General features: G+C 37.6%; 1 protein-coding gene across 1 annotated transcript in view; it reads left to right on the forward strand.

Annotated features, from left to right (window-relative positions):
* MUSK (muscle associated receptor tyrosine kinase) overlaps window positions 1-22,170 on the forward strand; it is a gene marked incomplete at its 3' end in the record, with an annotated part of 130,272 nt that overhangs the window by 79,294 nt on the left and 28,808 nt on the right. Inside the window, exons 8-9 of the mRNA XM_008054188.1 lie at window positions 7,093-7,252; window positions 18,151-18,157. Coding sequence (XP_008052379.1) covers window positions 7,093-7,252; window positions 18,151-18,157 — 167 coding nt within the window. The remainder of the gene's footprint in view (window positions 1-7,092; window positions 7,253-18,150; window positions 18,158-22,170) is intronic.

Below are 22,170 nucleotides of genomic sequence, written 5' to 3' on the forward strand. Positions count from 1 at the left end.
TCCTTTTTTTTTTTTTTTTTTTTTACTGAGGATTCATGGTCATTTATGTTTTTATATGAATTCCTGTACTGTCATTTCCAGGTCTGAGAAAATTGTTGCTGGTAGGGGTATTGTGTTAAATCTGAAGATTGCCTTAGATGGGATTAGATGGGATGGACATCTTAACAATGTTGATTCTTCCAATCCATGAGCATGGAATATTTTTCCATTTGTTTGTGTCATCTTTGATTTCTTTGAGCAGTGTTTTGTAGTTTTCATTGTAAAGGTCTTTCATGTCTCTGGTTAGGAAGATGCCAAGGTTTGTGTGTGTGTGTGTGTGTGTGTGTGTGTGTTTGTCTATTGTGAATGGGGTTGTGCCTTCTATTTGGGTTTCTGTTTGTTTATTGTTGATGTATAGAAATGCAACTGTCTTTTGTACATTTATTTTATACTCTGAGACTTTGCCAAAGTCCTTTATCAGTACAAGGAGGTTTTTGACAGATTCTCTTGAGTTTTCAAGGTATAGCATCATGCCGTCTGCAAAGAGGGATAGCTTGACTTCCTCTTTTTCTATTTGGATACTGGTGATCTCCTTCTCTTGTCTGATTGCTCTAGCTATGACTTTAAAACTATGTTGAAAAGGAGGGTTAAGAGGGGGCATCCTTGTCTTGTTCCAGTTTTCAGGGGAAATGGTTCCAATTTCTGTCTGTTTAGTAGTATGCTAGCTATGGGTTTCTCATAGATGGTTCTTAGTATTTTGAGGAATGTTTCATCTATGCCTAGATGCTCGAGGGTTTTTATCAAGAAGGGATGCTGGATTTTATCAAAAGCTTTATCTGCGTCTAATGATATAATCATGTGGTTTTTAACCTCTGTTGAAGTATTTAATTTAATTACATTTATGGTCTTGGAATATTGAACCAGTCATGCATCCTAGGAATGAAGCCTACTTGATCATAGTGGGTAATTTTTGAGATGTGTTGTTGGATCCATTTTGTTAGGATCTTGTTGAAAATTTTAGCATCTGTATTCATCAAGGATATTGGCCTGTAGTTCTTTTTCTTTGTTGGATCTTTACCTGGTTTGGGTATCTATGTGATGTTAGCTTCATAGTTATGGGGAGAGTTCCATATGTCTCAATTGCCTCGAATACTTTCAGTAGGATTGGTATCAGTTCCTTTTTGTATGTTTTGTAAAATTCTGCTAGAAAGTCATCTGGTCCAGGACTTTTTTTTGTAAGTAGTTTTCTTATGACGTAATCAATCTCCTGGATTGTTATTGATCTATTTAAGGTCTCGATTTCTTCTTGTTTCAACCTAGGCAGGTTGTGTGATGTCAGAAAGTCCACCATTTCCTTTAGGCTTTCAAGTTTTTTCCATACAAGCATACATAGTAGTCTCTGATAATCTTTTGTATTTCCTCGGAGTCAGTTGTGACTTGATTTTTTGCATCTCTGATTGTGTTTATTTGGGCTTTTTCTTGGTCAGTCTAGCTAGGAGTTCATCAATCTTGTTTATCCTTTCAAAGATCCAGCTTTTTGTTTCATTAATTGTTTTGTATTATCTTTTTGTCTTCTATGTCCTTGAATTTGGGCTTTTATTTTGGTGATCTGGATTCTTCTGCTGAAATTAGGGTTTTGGTGGTCTTGCTTTTCCAGCTTCCTTACGTGATATGTTAGGCTGCTAACTTGTGATCTTTCCATTTTCTTAATGTGTGCTTGTAGAGATATGAATATCCCTATAGTACTGTTTTCAGGGCATCCCAGAGGTTTTGGTAAGATGTTTCTTCATTTTTATTTATTTCTAGGTATCTTTTAATCTCTGTTTTGACTTCTGTGTTGACCCAGGAGTTGTTTAGCATCATGCTATTTAGTGTCCATGTCTTTGTGGGTTTTGGGAGAACTTTGTTGGTATTGATACTTTTTTATTCCACTGTAGTCTGAGAAGGTTCATGGCAGTATTTCAATCTTATGGAATTTGTTTATACTTGATTTATGAATGTATTGATCTTAGAGTATGTTTCATGTGGTGATGAGTAGAATGTATATTCCGTTGTTGTTGGGTGGAATGTTCTGTAGGTATCAATTAAATACATTTGGTCAAGTGTCACATTGAGGTTCCAGATCTCCTTGTTGATTTTTTGTCTTAATGATCTGTCTAGGGTTGTAAGTGGGGTATTTAAGTCCCCAGCTATAAGAGTGTTAGAGTCAATATCTTTTTAAAGTTTTCCTAGAAGCTGCTTTATGAAAGTTGGTGTTCCTGTGTTGGGTGCATATATGTTTAGGGTGGATATTTCTTGTTGATGGATTAAACCTTTTATCATCATGTAGTGACCTTCTGTATCATTTAAAATTTTTGATAGCTTAAAGGGTATTTTTTCTGATATTAGAATCATGACTCCTGCTTTCTTTTGTGTTCCATTTGCCTGAAATTTTATTTCCCATCTTCTTACTTTTAGTTTGTGAGTGTCCTTTCTGGTGAGATGAGTCTCTTGGAGACAATATATTGTTGCCTCGTGATATTTTATCCATTTTTCTTGAACTTTCTTAAAGGGAAGCTTATATATATTTACACATATTTTAAAGAGGCAGTCATTTGTGTTAAATATACCTGACCTGTAGAGTCTTTTTATATCACTAGCTGTATAAGCCAAAATAATTACATTTAACAAGTCTTATGTGGAATAATTCAGCATCCTATTAGAAAGTGGTCAGTATTTTTGGCTACATTGATTGAAAGCAATATGGAAATGTCTCTCAGACTATTATCCCTTTTATTATAATGCATAAACAGACATTACAACTCCATGAACATGAACTCTACTGGGCCAATTCTAACAGTTCCACAAGTTATTTCCAGCCAGTTGAAACTATTTGCAAGACAGGCAATTGAGGACAGAATAGCTTTCAGAGATTTTCTTATGCTAAGGTCAAATCATAAAATTACTAGAGTATCCATAGCTGGGGCATAATTCTGTCAATAAAACATTTTTAATGTACTAATGACACATAAAACATATGCCACAAGTCTATACAGCTTTACTACCTTCAAGGAGTTTTTGCATTCATTATTCTTTCTTTTTTGATTTTTTGTAGAGATGAGATCTTACTATGTTGTCCAGGCTGGTCTTGAAATCCTGGCTCAAGTAATCCTCCAAACTTGGCCTCCCAAAGTGCTGGGATTATGGGTATGAGTCACCATTTCCAGCAGAGTTTTTGCACATTATCTCATGTATAAATTATTATGCCCTTTGATAGAGCTTCTTATTCTACTGGCTCTTTAAAAAATATATTACTATTTTTTATTATATATGTTTAAGGTGTACAACATGATATTTTGATGTACATATACATAGTGAAATGATTACTATAGTCAAGCAAATTAATATATCCATCTCCTCACATAGTTACCACTAATTCCAAAAGACAGAATACCCCCCTCCCTCAGGTCCCTATGCCTGAGTAGCTTGGAGAAACTAATGTATCTACTGTAGCTACCAGATATAGTGACCTCAATTAAGTATTCTGTTTTGCTTAGGCCTACCATGGTAAAACTTTACAGTAATAATCTGAACTCATCCCTTTGATCTTTTAAACCTGAGGGGCAAAAAGCTCAAAATGGAGGGCAGAGGGAATTGTTGTTTTTTGGTTTTTGGTTTTTTTTAAGATCATCAAAAGTACTAAACTGTTTATCAGGGCAACCCATGAAGAAAGAAAAACAAATTCAAAGTATGACTAACAAGGCCTGCTGTGCATGAGTCACAAACTGAATCAAGCAAGGCCTCTGGAAACAGGAGGAAAAGCATTTAGGAGCCACATCATAATCAAGCAATGAGCTTCCCAACTTAGTTTCTCCTCACTGAACTATTTTGACACCTGGATGAAGTCCAGGAGAGGCGATGTCAGGCAATTTAAAAATTGCTTTCCTTTCCCACTATGGATATTTTCAGTGACCTTGAGGAGGTGTTTAGGAAAGACTTTCTGAGGTGTGAACATGATAATAGTGGGAGTTTGGGCACCATTTGGTGAATTACTTGTTTTGAAGTTGTCTTTAAGGCATTGCACAGCCCTACTTCTTGAAAGAGGGAACCACGTTTGCAAAAGATTTTGCAAACTACTTTACAGATTTCACTTATATAAACTGGAAAGGGATTATATTTCTAAACAAAATATAAAATACAAAATAGCATAAAGCATGTTAGTTGAGCATAGAGGTTAGGGTCTTTTGCTTTTTTATTGTTATTTTATATTAAAATTCAGGGAGAGTCCAAACTTATGTTCCAAATTGTTCAGTCCTTTCTATCTAACTTGGACACTCATATCCATAAGATGTTACACTTCTGATAAGTATGATAATGATGAATTTAGTTTGAGTTCTCAACTGACTGTATGTCTCTTAAAGATATTTTCTCTCCACTTTGTCAATTTCTCATAGAGTCCAGGCTGCTTATCTGGGGAAAATGCCACAATACTTGATCTGACCTGGAAAGTTTTTCCAGTAAAGGTAAATTGTTACTCACATAAACCAGTTTTCATCATGAGGATTGAGACTAATAGTGAGGTAAAGAATGAAAAGGCAAGTGAGCTAATTGAACAAACTTTCACTGTGTGATTGTTACAGAGAGTGCTTGGTGCCAGAGATAGCCAGCCACCTGACAGCTAGGAAGAAAGCTAGGCTCACCCTCAGGGTTTCCCTTCCCTTTGCTAGTCTGTGAAAATTCTCTCACAGACATTAAAATAATTGGCTCCCAATTTCTCATTCCCAGCCTCATTTCCTCCTTCTGAACAGAAGAATCTTTTTCAAAGCACCCAGACTCAGGCCACCATGGGACCCACCTCCACTCCTTCAAGACAAAGTCAAGGCATATCAGCTGATTTCTTTTTTGGTCTTAATTTCACCTGGTTTGAGATCAAGTACCCTTATTGACATTATGTGCCCTCCCTCCCCCCGGCAGTTTGCAGCTACTGCCAATCCCTTTCCTATATTATTATGACAAATGTTCAGGTCCGCTTATGAGAAATAATATGTAGTATTCAGTTCTTTGTTTCTGTGATAGATCACCGAGTATTATAGACTCTAAATTTGTCATTCCACCTCCAATTTCCCTCAAAATGGCATAATTTTTTGCTCATATAAGTAGTGTTGGCCAGGCATGGTGATTCATACCTGTAATCCCAGCATTTTAGGAGGCCGAGGCAGGAGGATTACTTGAGTCCAGGAGTTCCAAACCAGCCTAGGCAACATAGCAAGACCTCAACTCCACCACCACCACCACAACAACAATAACAACAACTATCCAGGCATGGTGGCTCATGCTTATATTCCCAGCTACTCAGGAGGCTGAGGTGGGAGGATTGCTTAAGCTCAGGAGTTTGAGGCTGCAGTGGGCTGAGATTATACCACTGTACTCCAGCCTGGGTGACAGAGTGAGACCTTGACTCCAGAAAAATGTAGCATTGGTGGAAAGGATAATTATTTGAAAGATGGCCTAGTGCTTAGGAAAATAGTGAAGAAAGAGCTACCATTTAAAGAAAATGCTACCACCTTAACAATGACATTTCTCGGGCATTTGTTTTATTCTTTGTTGGTTGATTTGTTAAGGTTATTTTTGTTAATCCTTTTGTTTTCTTTTTTAATTTTAAATTTAGGAGTACATGTGCCAGTTTGTTACATGGGTATAGTACATGAGGTCTGGGCTTCTATCGAACCCATCACCCAAATAGTGAGCATGGTAATCAATAGATAGTTTTTCAGCCCTTGCTCCTCCCCGCCTCCCCCCTTTAGGAACCCCCAGTGTCTGTTGTTCTCATCTTTATGTCCATGTGTACCCAATATTCAACTCCCACTTGTAAGTAAGTGTACTTATAAGTAAGTGCAGTACTTGGTTTCCTATTTCTGCATTAATTCACTTGAATAATGGCCTCCAGCTGCACTCAAGTTGCTGCAGAGGATATGATTTTGTGTGTTTTGTTTTGTTATTTTTTTTATGGTTGCATTGCTCTTCTTTTCTAATGACTATTCATTTGTTCTCTTCTAGGACTAGAGAAGGCACTATAATATAATGGTTAAAAGCACAGGCTTTGGTGTCAGACAAACTAGGATGCAAATTGTAACTCTGCAACCTAATAGATTGTACTGGGCAGCTGTGTTTCCTATAGAGTTGGAATGACAGTGACTAATAAATAAGCACTTACATAAATTAACCTGACAATTGTGTTCTAATATTTTATTGATGTCCTGGCTCTTGAAGGACATTTGATTTTCTGTTTTAAGTAGTACAGCCTTATGTATGCCATGCCTGAGAGATAGACTTGGCTTCAAAACCATTGTTCTTGTTCTTGATAACTATCCACCAACCTGACATACATTTATGGGGAACTGAACATGAGTCATGAAAATAAGTCCAGAATTTGGAAACTCCTCATACTTGATTGTCCCTATCTACAGAACACTGAGGACATATCTCAGGGTATCCATATTGTATATTGTTCATACCTTGCATTAGTTATCTATGGCTATATCATAAACCAGCCCAAAACTTAGTGGCTTAAAACAATAACCATGTATTAATGATCACAAGTCTGTGGGTCAACTGGTTGGTCTTCCTGATTCAGGCAGGATTGCCTGATCTTTGTTGGTCTAGCTCCTGTGATTGGCAGGTTGACTGGGTGCTGGTTGGTTTAGAATAGTCTTACTTGTATGTCTGTTGGTTGCTGTTGGCTTCTACTTGGGGGAGTAGGGATGAATGGGTCATATGTGTTTCATCTTCTAGCAGGCTGACTCTAGCTTGTTTATAGGAGGCTCCAGATTCCAAAAGCACTGAAAAAGCAAGTCACAAAGTACAAGAACTTTACAAGTCTCTGCTTCATCCTTCCAATCATATTACGAGGCTAATCTAGATTTTAAAAGTGAAGAAAGATGCTACTACTTTAGGGAAGAGCTAGAAAGTCACATTGCAATGGTATGGACACAGAAAGGGTAAATTTTTGACGATTTTTGCAATCGTCATGCCTTTTGATTATAATCTTAATGTTTTTCCCTTCAAATCTATTGATGCAGCATACTAGAAAATCCCTGACCTAGCTCTATCTTTTATTTCCCCCTACTCCATCAGGTTTCTTCTGGGTCCATTCAAGAGAGTGTGAAAGACCGAGTGATTGACTCAAGACTGCAGCTGTTTATCACCAAGCCAGGACTCTACACATGTATAGCTACTAACAAGCATGGAGAGAAATTCAGTACTGCAAAAGCTGCAGCCACTATCAGTATAGCAGGTAGGAAGGCCCTTCATATTGCTCCAGGAGAGGAGAGAGTTGGCGCTATTCCACAGATATGACATTGGTAAAAATCTTCCCTTTCTTTATCTCTTACTCCAGTTGCCTTTGGGTTATTTTCTCCTCCATGGGGACACTTCAGGAATGACCTAGATACAGATTTTGGCAGGTTTGCTGCCCCCAAAACTAGTGATGGATAACAGCTTCCAGGAGCTCATTTCTTTCTCTCTGTCTCTATCTTTTTTCTTTTCTTTTCTCCCTTCCTTTGTCTCTTTCCTCCCTCCTTCCTTCCCTCCCTCTTGCCTTCTTCCTCCCTCCCTCCCTTCCTTTGCTTTCTTTTATTCCCTTTCCTTTCTTCCTTCCCCTTTATTTCTTTGGGTTAATTAAACTTTCCAAGGCTCTCAAGGGGTAAGATGGCAGATACATACCATGGTTGTGCCACTTTCTGCATAACTATTTCTGCAGGGCATTTTTACCTATGAGTCTGATCCCTGTGGTCATTCCCTTTCCTGTTTCATGCAAGTGATAGCAGGATATACAGGTGTTTTCAAGGAAAAGGATTGACACATGGATTTCTAGGATATTTGTGTTGAGTTCTAAAGGTTTATTTTTAAAATGTAAATGTCTCAAAGCCTTCTGAGAACATTTATAGAATTCCTACAGATGGAAATCATCCCTGTATCAGGAAATGCCAGGCATGTTATATTCATAGCATGTCTACTGCCCAGGGGTCAGCAGAGAAGTGCTTGGCCTGAGATGTAAGACAAGCACTGGTAGAGCCTGTGCCCAGGGCCAGCTCTCCAGAGCCTCCTGCTTATTACAGTGCCACTTCTTTGATCTTCCCTGATGGGGAACTTTCCAGTAACATCTGTGATTTTTTAAAAATATGAGGTAAATAGAAGTCAGAGAGAAATTTATAGAGAACATTGGACAGGGATGTGCCTCTGAGACATACCTATGAAGGAATAGAGAGAACTCTAAGCCTACCTCTCCCTTCTCCTCCAGAGACATAGCTGGTAGATATCTGCCTACAATATCTCGAGACATATTGGTTTTTCTAGTATTTCCACAAGTGGGAACTCATTTCTCCCAGAGAATGGAAAGACTTCTAAAAGTAAATTCAACTCAATTTAACAAATAATAATAAAGTGATTACTATTTACATAGCACTTTTTGCAGTTTATAAAGCACTTTTACATGCATTTATTAAATACACTGGATGCAGATCATTGTGTTAGGTAAAATAGGGAATGAAAACTTAATTTTAAAACAGGTCTTGCCTTCGAGGAATTCTGAATCTAGAAAAACGTCAGCCACATATATTATGGCACAGACTGTGTTCTAGTGCAGAAGCATAAACGAAATACAACAGCAGAACAAGAGAGGGAGAGTGTCTGGGAATCCTTGAGAAAGGGGTGCCATTTTAGCAGAGGATGTGGGTATGAGATGACTAGGTTGAAGCATATTCAAAACCCAGCAAGTCAGTGGGCAAGTCTAGACCATGACAGAGACTGGATTGAGGTGGAAAGTGGGAAGAAATGTTTGAAGCGTGGGCTCTAGCCAGGTTATAAAGAGCCTGTATAGGATTAACATATTCTTTTATCAGTGGGAAGTCATGTAAAGATTTACAAGCACAACAACTGATCTATCCCTTAGCAAATTAACAGATGTTGAGAACTCAAGAGATTGGGAAGTGAGGCAAGTAGTCATGAACTCATCTGGGAGTCTTGAAAAGTAATAAAGATGTGAACAACAGCAGCAGCTTTGGTTCAGAGAGAAGACAAGAGTCATGCAGAGCATATAAGGATAGAAATAAGTTTTGTAAGTGCTTGAATATAGCAACGGGTTAGAAAAATGAGTTAGGATGTGTCTGAGGTTTTGAGGAAGGTGTCAAGGACAAACAATAATATACAAACAAAAAACATAAGAACATGAGAAGGTCCAGGAGATAATAACATACTTAAAAATATTGTACCTTTGAATTACTTGGAATTACTCTAGTCTCACTGCCTTTATTTTATTTGACACTTGATCAAGATCTACTATTAAATAAACATATATTAATATATTATACGATTATATATGTATATAACTTATATATGTGTGTATACATATATATGGGGAGAGAGAGAGAGAGAGAGAAGCACATTTACATATAAATACTCAAATCCAAGAAAATAAAGTGATAATTTAGTTTAAACTACATTTCCACTGGGCAAAAGAAAAAAAAGTAATACTGCCAATCTTAAGAGAGTCTTTTTTCAGGTAATTATTCAGTCTTTCAAAGCTGTCTCCTGCTAGGGCTCTTCCTCCTTCCATCTGTTCCCCAAGAGGACAAGAGAGAAGAGGACTTGTGTTTATGCACTGGTGTCCTCTGGATTCCTCCTGGTTTCTGGTAAAGTCTGCAGAAGAGGAACTTGTGATTGTATCTTTTAGCTTCATTAGGACCCAGAGGATCTTTCTGGCTGGTTCAGCCCCTTCAAGACACCCTCTGGAGCAGCATAACCTTCCGCATCTCAGCCACATCCTTCATAGAACCTCAGTTAGTCCCTACTTTGGCCTTATGGCTAAGCTTCTAAATTCCAACTCAGCTTCTTTCTTATCCATCATGGGGTCTGAAGCAATTTCTGGATCACTTTCATGGTATGCAAAATCCTAAAGAGATTCAGACCTGCTCACTCAGTTCTTCTGTCTACCCAACCATGTCATGCTATCATTTTTTACACTAGTGTTGCCATCCCATGTCAGGGTGAGGGATATTTATAGGATTCTTGCCTATAGTGTCTCAAATAAAATGTTGAAAAATTCCTCTGTTTTTGGTTTTTTATCTTAATTGATCAAGATAAATTGTCTTTACCCTAGGATTTGGGTCCAGAAAAGGAATCTGTAAACTATGTATCAAATTCTTAATCCCTCTATCTCCCTCCTTTTCACAATATTCAAAGCTGGAAGGATTTGTCAGGAATCCCTCCTGTAGTGTGGCAACCTTCAGTGCCTGTTCAAAATAAGCACAAAGGTGGTTGCAAAGGCAGTACTATGACCAATAAGAAGAGGAACCTAATAAAATGGGTATATGTACTCTACACAGAGGTACATTCATTCCATGGACATGATCTTTAAGATACTAAAAGGACTTCAAAGCATGATTTCCACCATAGATATACAGTAATATCATCTCTTCTTTCCTGCCTTCACCCAAATAAGAACGTGATCCAACTCCATTAATAAATGAAATATACCAACAGAAAAATCTATATCCCTAAAAACGTTGAATCTTGTGGTAGTAGAAAGAGTCTAAATGTATGAAACAAGCAGCACAGAAAGGCCATGTACCAGCATGTAAGGAGAAATAGTCTTAGACATCAATGTTGAGAATGACCAAAGTGAGGATGAACATAATCAGCAATGGCAGCCCAGGGAAAATAACTGTAGACTGTGCAAGAAAGAAGGGATGCTGGGAGCAACGCATGGATTGGTACATCACAGCAGAGAGGAACTTGCAATCTGCTGCAGCAGCAAAGTTGCTGCTCATGTGAAGAGAAGTCAACCCAGTAAGGGGAATGATCATGAAGACTGAAACCAGCAATGACTTGTCTAGTCAATAGACTTGGCAACAATAGTGATAAGAAGGTCAGCTATAGAATGGGGGGAAATTAGGGCTCTGGATATGAGATTTGACAATACTCTGGACAAGGGTGTGTATATAGTATCTGCTAAGGGCTCAGCTAAGGGATCATCAAGGAACTTGGGTATAGGAAGAACAGGCTGTATAACAAAGGGGTTAACCTATAACCCTTGGGGCCTGGGACTTTGTCCTCCTCTGAACTGCATGAGCAACAATCATAGCTGTCCAAATACAGAATCATAGGCTGCTCAATGTTGGGAGTACAGTAAAGAATTGAGAGTTGTTATTCAAAAACTGGAAAATATTTTTAAAAGATTAAAAAGGTCTAGAGTAGATGTGATAAATTAGAAACATGCTTATTCTTTGGAAAATTGCTGCATATCTAGTGTTATTCCCTACTCTGATTCATAAAAAGCTACAAGACTGTTTTGTTTAGCTCCTGATTTGTTTCTCTGGTTGGGTCTCACTGAGTATTAGGGGACCTGACACTTTCCCCACTTTTTTCAAAATTTCCCTAGGCAAATCTAAAGAGGGTATCTCATGAGTGAAATTGAATAAGACCACCGAACCCTCATAAGATAGCTTCCATTTTCTCTTCTTTGAGCAGTTCTTGTCAGTTAGACTTGCTAGACACACCTCATAAAGATCCTGAAATCATTCAAGAAACTACTGCCTAAACCTAAGGTGCTCCCTGGTCTAATATTCCAGGAAAATGAGTCCGCTTTGATGAAAAGAGGATCTTGGAGGCATTTTAATCCAGGGTCATCTCAAGAAAGCATAGCTCCCCAGATCTCCCAGAGCTTGGGTGTGATATCTGCTTTCTCTACTCCTGTTTTCAGCCTCTCTCCTTTGGCCTCTGATGAAGCTGGCTAGAGGTCTAGAGCCTGAAGTCATACATGGCACACCCTCCTTGCCATTCTGGCAGTGCTTCCTTACCCTAAATTCTGCTGCTTCCTTTGCCAGTCCCATCCTCCCCTAGTGTTCTAGTAGTGTTCACTAGTGTGACTACTGTAATCCTTAGTAGTCAACAGCCCTCCCTGTCACATTCCTTGTGTTTCCCTTTGAAATTTCTACTTCATCTGTTTATTTGCTCTTCCCAGCAGGAAAACTAGGAGTGGAAAAAGCTGGTCTAGTGCTTAGGATTATGTCTAATGATGTTTCTAGTGTTTGAAAGACAACCAAAAATAAAGATTAGCCTTCATTTTTCTAAAATCCTTCCATGTGTCAGCCCAAATCCTTTTGCATTGTGTGAGAAATATGATATACTTCTTTCTGACTCATTTACATTTGCTGTTAGTCATCAAAAGAAGTCAGAAAAACTTTTGGAGCCTCTCCCTATGAACCAGGAAGCTGCATTTCACTCCAGTTACAACCCCACAAGGCTCAAGTTGCAGTTCAAACTCACCAGGGTGCCAGGTATTTGGCAAGATGCCTTCTTTTTGTCATCAGAACCATCGGCCCTGTGGCAGAGACCAGCAAGAAAACCCAAGAACCTGTAATGAGTCCTGGAACAGCCAGAACATCAAAATAGGAGAGAAAAATACACATTTGTATTTCTCACTCTCAATGACACCGAGAGATCTCTCACCAGAGAATGAAGTCCAAACCTTTGTCTGTGTTTATTCAGTCTCAGGTCAGCGATGAGTCTGTGGTTATATGCTTTCTCTAATGTCAGTCATTCCCCATTCTACCAACACTCTTGCCCTCTATATTGCTCCTTCTTTGAACTGACCTCAGGGTCTGGGCCTTCTGGTCACAAGTTTAATATTCAAATGAATATAGGTAGCATCATAAAAATGGACAGTAAGAAGAAATCTGATATAGTTGTACTGAAGTACTGAGGTCTCCTGGCCCTCCCAAAAAGTCACATAGTTTGATTTTCCATATTTTAAAAGAGTTGATTGTTCACAGTAATAGAGAAAAAATAGAACTTTGAACTCTATTTCATAATTAATACAGCTGATTGACTATACTACCATGCTTCACATACTTTCTCATGTCTGATGGCCACACTCCTGTTTCCCCCAGTTTTGGAGATAATTTTTGAGATGTGGTAGTGTAACAGAACACAATTTGCTTTACCACTCAGTACTTCAGGCACCATAGGTAGAGAGCATTATTGTCAACAAAGCAGACATCATCCTTGGCATTTCGTGGTGGTTTTTAATCTGTTTTTAAATTAATCAAAGGTGTTCTGTGTTTGTTTTTAATAAAAGAGAAAATAATAAGTGGGTCACAGCCAGTAGCCGCACTAAATTGTTACCAGATGTTCTGCAGTGAGGCATAAAAGATAAGAATTCCTTTAAATCAGGCAATTTTCTTACATTAGAGTAGTTATATGTTTCAGAAGAGGGCCTACATTTTACTGATTTTTCTGGATCATTTTAAAGATACTACAAGTATTTGTGACTGTTGGAAATTTTTAGAATTTTAAAAAATCTAGCTTTGAGATAAAATCACTTTATAGTTGCAAGGTTTTAGATACCTTCCTCATTTTCTAGCCAATACTCTACCTCTCCATCTCTCTCTCTACCCCTGAAATCAATCAATCAATCAATAGAAAGAAAAAGAAAATATAAATGAAGAAATTTTCCGTCTAAGCTTATTGCCTCCTCCCAAATACTATGGCTGGATTTTCTTTGGTAGTTTTTCAATAGGCCTCTCTGCTCAACTGCTACTAAAATCTATTTTTTCCCCTTCATATTATATTTCATTTTCCCTGAAAGAATATTATCTCCTTTCTATCTGTTCTGTCTGCATAGTGGCAGAATTGCCATGAAGTTTGGGGCACATAGGTGCTTTTTTCCCTGAGCTCAGCTGTGACATAGAGTTCATTCATTCTATTTCATAACCTTTGGTCATTTTAATTGGTTAAGCTATCCCTTCATGCTTCTTCCCTAGTTCACTAAAATTTAAATTCTAACTTGAATTTATAATTTGTGGACACAATTGACATCACCTCTTAAATGATCAACATGACAATCCTACAGTCCAACTGTTACTATCTCAATAAAAGAGAGAAAACCTATAGATTTTTTTCAGAATGGAAATAGGTATACACTCTAGGCTGATTTAGCTAATGTCCAGTGACTTTTCTAACAGTTGGAGTCCTGAAAATCTTGGACACATCCTTATGTTCCTACATAGACACTCCAGAGTGTGTTGGGTTTTATTTCTGAACATAGTTGGAAAAGTATCACCAAGGAAGACAGCTTTTCTCACTGCTAGAAGGATATCACTTTCTGTCCTTAAGCAAATTGGTCCATGTGGAGAGGGACAAAATTTTGGAGCTCATTATTAGCTACAACCCTACTCTGTATCAAAATTAGTGTTTAAAGTCCCTTGTAGATTGCAGAACAACTTCAAGTGACTCATAAACAGGAACCAGGTAGGTAACAATGATCTAAGATTACATGTGTAATCAGTGTGTTGAACAACTTAAAATGGACAGGGAACAGAGAAAACGATGTATTCTTCAACCATTGGGGACTGGGGGATTATGTTTTCTAAAATCTTTTCCTCTCCCAAAAGCAAATCCTTTGCAAGTTTTTAAGCAGGTTTCATAATTTCCAGGTAATATTTAGAGATTAAAAATTATAATCTGATCTAGTTTAAAACTCCATTCACTTGAAAAATTTAAACTTCACTTACTTCACTCTCCCCTCTGCCAGCCAGCCTTTCATTAAAAAATTTGAGAGAGAACATAATGGGTCTACTACTGTTGTATGTCCTCCCCTTCCTTCTCTTCCTCTTCTTCTCTGGCAAGGTAGATAGAGGATTTACAGGGAAGGGGGCAAATGTCTTTTCCTGAATAGGAGATGTGAGTCCTTTCTCTGTGAACTGTTGTTTCTCCGAATGATAATAATGCTAACAATTACAAAGTACATATATATATGAATTTATTTAATTCCCACAATTATTAATTCTCACAATTCAATGAGATGGATACTTTTATTATCCCCATTTAACAGAAGAGGAAACTAAAGCTCAGGAATGTGCCCAAGCTCATATAGCTAGTAAATGGCATAGCCAATATGGAAACTGGTGCAGCATCAAGGCTTTTTTTTTTTTTGAGCTGGAGTCTCACTCTGTCGCCCAGACTGGAGTGCAGTGGCCGCTCCTGGCCACCGTAGCCTCAACTTGCTGGGCTCCGGCGATCCTTCCACCACAGCCTAGCATCAAGGCTTTTAATGGGTCATTAATGCCCCTATATTGCGGGTATCTGGATACTGACTTTCTCATAGGACAGATGAGCTCTTTGGAGAGTCCATCAGAGGCCTCTGCACAGCACAGTTTCCTGATGTAGGAGATTCTTCACTGACTCGACCTCCTGCCTTGATCTCAATTTCTATTGGGGTAAACCACAATTTCTTACCATTGGGGTTCTTTCTCTGGTGTCTAGTCTTCTTGGTTACTTAGCTACCTTCACAGTGTCCACTGGACACATAGGAAACTCCTATGTCCCTGCTGTCCAAATGGTGGGAGTTCTACTGCTGAACTCTCTCTTTCTGCCCTCAGATTGTTGTGATTCTTTTTAGAAAGTAGTATTATTTTTAAAAAGCAAAAATAAAAACAAATAATTTCCTTGGCTTTGTGTCCTAGTCTGTACTTCTTAGACAACTGGGAACAGCACCATTAGACATTTTGTAATTCTAGACACACATATAATTTAAGGAGGAGAAGATCTAGGGAAATAATTCATCTTTTTTCCTCTTATATTTGCTGAGATGCCCTTCTACCTTCATTTGAAAGCTGAGAACCAAAACTATTTGCCTGGTTACAGGGCCTACTTATTGGAACAAAGGATGCAATAATTGTGCCCTTCTGAATGTTCCACAGAAAAATGTCAAGTTGTATATGAGTGTGTGTGTGTGTGTGTGTGTGTGTGTGTGTGTGTGTGTGTGTGTTGACATATTTCCTGAAATCATTTATCTTAGTTATTGAGAGCATACTAATTTACTGGTGAAAAAAATCAGATAAATACATGGGGGTCTATGCTGTGAGTAGCTGAAATGAAAATACCAGCACTTTATGGGGGTGAATATAGTACATATATGCAATACATGAATTCACCCAAAATCAATTTTCTTAAAACCAGTTTGCTTAAACTCAGTTAACCTAATATCTGTTAGCCTGATGGTTACTTTACCTAGTATCTAAAATTCAGAATTAAACATAAAACATTTACCAAATAATATGACTTAATATTTATAACTTATTTTTATATTGCTAATACTAACTTTATCACATATTGTGAATGATGAAATTGTTATATATCATTGTGAATGTCTTTTTTATTTAATTTTGATCACTTGCAAGACTCTCTAGCCAATTAGCCAAAAAAAGACTATGTCTTTACAATTTTGTATTTCTGCTAAAAATATTTAGTAGAATAAAATTTATTCCATTAAAAATTAACCTTTTGATTTTAGTACCCCTTTCTTGCTTTCCTTTTTAATAAGAATTTATGAACTCTGTATGTATTTGTATACGTGTGTATATATGTACAAATGGATGCACTAACCAAATTAGCATACTCTTAGGGCTCATTTCTGTTTAATGAGCATATTAATAGCTTGAATAAAGAGAAAAGATGTATCCTTCTTTTGATCACTACTTCATATTATTGATCAAGATATCTAATTGATAAAATTGTAAAATGCAAAATTATGCTTAATTTTTAAATGAAATTTTAGTAAGAATCATAAAATTTTGAAAAAGATTTTTGGAAATGCCACGGAAGTGTTAACAAATTAATACCATATATGAATACTTTTTCCATTCTGCCAAAACCTAATACAGTTCCATTGTTCATGAAAGTTCCTAAGCTTCATCTTCAGGCTCATTGAATAAAAAGCCCATAAAGATTGAAAAAAGTCACACACTCAAGATTACATTCAAGGGGCTGTGGTCACCAACCCCTGCAAATTTAAAAAGGAATGATAGCAAATAAAAATATGTGAGTTGAAATACAATACAATACTTATTGTATTTCAAAAAACCTGACTTCTCAGAGAAATTTAGAGTCCTTAAAATGGCAAAAGAATAATATCCAAATGAATCTAAAACCTTTAAAAGGAGTTAGGCATCAACATTAGGAGAAATTCTAATATGACAAATTGTCTAAAAACAAGGCATTATAGCCGGGCTTGGTGGCTCAGCCTGTAATCCTGTGCCTTTGGAAGGCTGAGGTAAGTGGATTGCCTGAGCCCGAGGGTTCGAGACCCGCCTGGGCAGCGAGACCTCATCTCTACAATATATAAAAAAATCGACCAGGCATGGTAGTGCATGCCTGTAATTCCGGCTACTCGGAAGGCTGAGGCGGAAGGATCGCCGGAGTCCAGCAGGTCGAGGCTCCGGTGACCGGGAGCGGCCACTGCACTCCAGTCTGGGCGACAGAGTGAGACTCCAGCTCAAAAAAAAAATTTTAAAAAAACCAAAAAAACACAAGGCATTATGTTTTACTTTTTTCTTTTATCATGAGAGTTGGGGGGACAAACAGGAAATAACCATAAAGTATTTGGTAAAGAATGTGACATTTCAAATTTTCTATATAAAAAGAAGATAGAATAATTCAGAAATTCTGGTCATATCACACCCTTCCAAGGGCCCTCATGCCTTGGAAGAGTCTGAGTTGGGGCCCTTCATGCTGGGAGTCACATAACTCACCAAAGGAGAGGTACAGTCTCCTCAAAGCCCTGAGTTTTTACCTCAGTGGGCACAACCAGCTATACATTTGCAGAATGAAATTTTGTTTAAAAAAAATTACTAAGGATTTCAGGATAATGACAGCAGAGCATTAAACTAAACATGAGGGCTTTCTAAGGGCAGGACTCCATGTACCACACAGATCACACACCCATGAAACCAGTCAGGTCTGTGAGAATAACAATTGTCCACCCTCCTTTCCATCCTCTCCCCCTCGTGTTTCCTCTCTCAACCTCCCCAGCTTGCTTTCTTAAGACAAAGTCCCTTGGTGGTTAAAGGAGGGAAATTCTGAGCTGAGATGGTGCCTTGGCTGATGTTGCTCATGGTTGGCTCAGTTTAAAAAGAGTACAGCTCCTGGAAACACTCAATATTTTTTTAATCTCCTCTGACTATGCCTATTAATACAATATCTAGCCTCTTAGCAGGAGCAGAGAATTTTTCATAAACTTAGAGATTAGTGGTATCAAAACTCTCTCTTCCAAACTATAAAATGAAAATGCACTAACTTTCTTTTCTTTTCCCCTCTAATTTGATTTCCTGTGGGAACTTCCTTTCCTGTTAATAGAATGGAGGTAAGAAACTGTTATTATATCAATATTTTGCGTTTTTTTAAATTTGATGTGCCATTTATTATCTACTATTTGCTGAGCACTGTAACTTTTTAGAAAATTTCTCATTTCTAATCCTTTTAATACTCTTACAAGATGATGATGATGAGGGTGAAGATAAAGACAGATAACTATTGAATACTGACTATGTATTATCAGGCACTGTGCAAAGAGTTTTATGTGCAGTATTTAAATTTATCCTCAAGACACCCCTACAAAATAGGTACCATTATTATCTCTATTTTACAGAAAGGAAACTAAAAGGGTATCTTTGAACTGGAGAGTTCACAGTTCATAGCTAGTAAATGATGGAGTTTACTAGTAAATAATGGATTTGGAAATGGAACCCAGAATGAACTCCCAAACACTCCCTCATAGTTTTATCCTCCAGCTAAGAAAATATCACCATGTAATATAACATTTTGAACTTACAGTGCTGTATTTGCAATAATTATTACAACTGACTTTCATAAAAACGCTATAAAATCCAGTTATTTTATCTATTTTTACAAATAGTGAAACTAAGTTTCAGAATGGTTATATTTTATGGCTCATTTGTGAGCTCTGATTTTCTCATTTTAACATTTCAGTGACTTTAGGGGGCAAGTGCTATTATTATCCACATTGTTTTATATAAGGAACATGAAGCACCAAGAGTTGCCCAGATCACATAGCTGGCAAACTACAAGGCCTCTATCTGAGTTAAGGTAAATAGATTCAAGAACTCAGATTTGTACCTACTACATTAAACGGCCTTACCCAGGTAGCACAGTAACCGAGCAGGATCTAGAACTCCTAGCCATTACTTTCAATTTCATAGAATTAGATAGATAATTCATTGCATAACAAAATATGGTTCTCAATCTTGTCCCAACTCATATAGCTTTAATGCATTTGTTTATCTGATGAAAAGTTTTTAGTTTATTATATGGATATCACAGTTCTAAGAGATAGAGAGTATTGACCCTTAATGACTCTACAATGAAGCTGAATATCTACTGAAGGGATATACAATGTAAATGTGGTAAAACTTAAATTAAAATGTAGGCCATCAGCAAACAAATGCCTCCTTCATTCCCATACCATTCAGTACTCCTGCTCTCCGTATAGATTTTTAAAACAATTACTATCCCTGGTGCTATATTGCAAAGCAGAGAGGCAAAAAAATTTTACATATTCTCTGGTCCCAAGGAATACTATTTTACTAGGGGATAAACACCAGACACACACACACACACACACACACGTAAAGATTAATTACAAGACAACATGACAGAACCATGTACAAATTCCAAGGGTTCAAAGGGCAGATATAAATCATTCACATGCAAATACGCTCAAATAAAAAAGTCTAAACCCATTCATAGTCAAATAAATGCTAATTAGAAAACAATTCTATAGCATTTTTTACTTGTGATAATATAAGTGTTCTTAAACTCTGCTGATGAAGAGAAAGTTGCTATAACCATTCTATAAAGCATTTTATAGGCTGAAAGTTCAAGGGGGAGATAAGGCAGTTGCTATATAAGGGAAGATTTTTTTTTTTTTTGAGTTGGAGTCTCACCCTGTCGCCCAGACTGGAGTGCAGTGGCCGCTCCCGGCCACCACAGCCTTGACCTGCTGGTCTCCGGTGATCCTTCTGCCTCAGCCTTCCAAGTAGCCGGAATTACAGGCATGCGCTACCACGCCTGGCTGATTTTTTTATTTATTGTAGAGATGAGATCTCACTGCCCAGGCGGGTCTCGAACCCGTGGGCTCAGGCAATCCACTCACCTCAGCCTCCCAAAGGCGCGGGATTATAGGCTGAGCCACCGAACCCAGCTGGGAAGATTTTTTATTAAGCCAGTTACTATTGTATCTGTTGACTGAATGAATCCATTTTTAGTAATCTGTTCAAAGGAAATAATGAGTTATGAGCAACAATTATCAAAACAACCTTATATTTATTAGTGAAACATATGAGTAATATAAATATCATGGCTGGGCATGGTGGCTCATGCTTATAATCTAGCATGTTGGGAGGTCGAGGTGAGAGAATTGCTTGAGCTTAGGAGTTTGAGACCAGCCTAGGCAACACAGCATGACCTCATCTCTACTAAAAAAAATCGAAATATTAACCAGGCATGGTGGCACATGCCTGCAGTCCCTGCTACTTGGGAGACTGAGGCAGAAGGATCCCTTGAGTCCAGGAGTTGGAGATTGCAGTGAGCCATGATCATGGCACTGCACTCTCACCTGGATGACAGAGTGAGACCTCCCAACTCAAAAAAAACATAAGACTACGAATGAAGGAAAGTGATTAAAACCCATTTCTGAAAAATATGATTGGCATAGGCAAATGTTTATGATTTCATGCTAAATAAAAACAAGATACAAAAATGTATTTACAGTATAATTCTATTTTATGTGTAGACTGATTGTCGTTGATATATGTACAAATAAAATAAAGTGCTTTTTAGAGCAATATATTTAATTTTATACATTTCAGAACAATATATGTTTTTTATTTTATTTTATTATTTTTATTTTAAAGATGTGGGGTACAATTCAGAGTTAGGTATACAAATGTTCATTATGCAGGTGCCCTTGTTGTTGAGGTGTGCCCCACCCTCCCCAGCAGTCCCACCCCCTCTTCCCTAGCAGTTCCCCACTACCGCCAATTATAGTATTATGATAATCAGAACAATATATTTACATATATTTATATTCTCTGAAAAGCAGTGAAAATTATAATATATATTATATGAAAATTTAAACTAGTTTTAAGTCTATGTGATAGTCATTGTTATAACTGACCACATTCCAATAAATTAATATAGTACCAAAAATTCTTAATTCATTTTTTAATCTAAGTATTGCTTTAAGAATTTTTATTGACAATTTTCGGATCTACTATCTCAGCAAAGTACAATGTATCTTAATTAAAATGAAATTTAATAACATCCTCCCTCCAAAAAATATCAGGCAGCAGGCTAACTTTGTCCTGTGGGTTGCCTTTGCTGACCCTGCCTTAGAGAATGTATCATATACAAAGACACCAGTCATTAAAGAACAAAAATATTTCCAATTTGCTTTGAAGTTTGGAGGCCTAAAACCTCGGTCATTACCTTTGTTGGGAATGTTCAAGGGGAGATAAGGCAGTTGCTATATAAGGGAAGATTTGTTTGTACCAGAGGAGAGGCACCGCTATCAAATGTGCCTGCACTAGGAGGGAAGGAAATAAGGTATGGAGTTTCCACTAGAGTAGTGGGGTTGTCATAGCACTAACATTCCATGGCTAGTCATCTGTTATGCCTTTGGACAAAGTATTAGGTATTCAAAGGGATTAGACATCACCCTCATAGAAACTGGAAGATAACATTTAAAAATGTTTTACTGAATGTGATTCATACATGTCAAAGTAGAGAGAAATGGGACTAAGAGGGTGTAGTAAAAATCCTTCAATTTCCTTTGACCACATAGAGTTGTCTGTTATAAAAGTAGTTAAAAGGGGAAATTTGAAGTCAACTATCCCATGATTGCTTCTTTAATAAAAAAAGGAACTTTACAGGAAGGGAGGTCAATGAGGTTTAGATTGTCAAAAGGCAAGAGAGGAACTGGCTCCATGTGCAATATTAACTAGCATTTTTAGGAGATAGTGTGGCAGGTCATTCCAAAATAATCAGCATTCTGTGAACAGATCCCTGTGCCCTCGGCTTCACTGTTCAACTGAGCAATAGGACCAGCTATTTCTAGTGTTGCCCCATCAGCAGTCCCACGAGCTGCAGGCAGAAAAACACAACTTTAGCTGGACATGGAGGGGTCTCATCACTCGTAAAAGTCTGAAGAAAACACATATGGACATTATTTGCATTCATTCATCTCATTCCTCAGTCCTTGCTGTGAGCTTCTTTTTACAATTTTTTAAGTGGTAGGTTTAGGGGGTTGAGGGACAAAATGGCCCAATTTGCCTCTGTGTCTTGTATCTAAAGTTTAAT

This window comes from Carlito syrichta, unplaced genomic scaffold (assembly GCF_000164805.1).
Source record: "Carlito syrichta isolate Samal-C Ts95f unplaced genomic scaffold, Tarsius_syrichta-2.0.1 Scaffold289196, whole genome shotgun sequence".
NCBI lineage: Eukaryota > Metazoa > Chordata > Mammalia > Primates > Tarsiidae > Carlito > Carlito syrichta.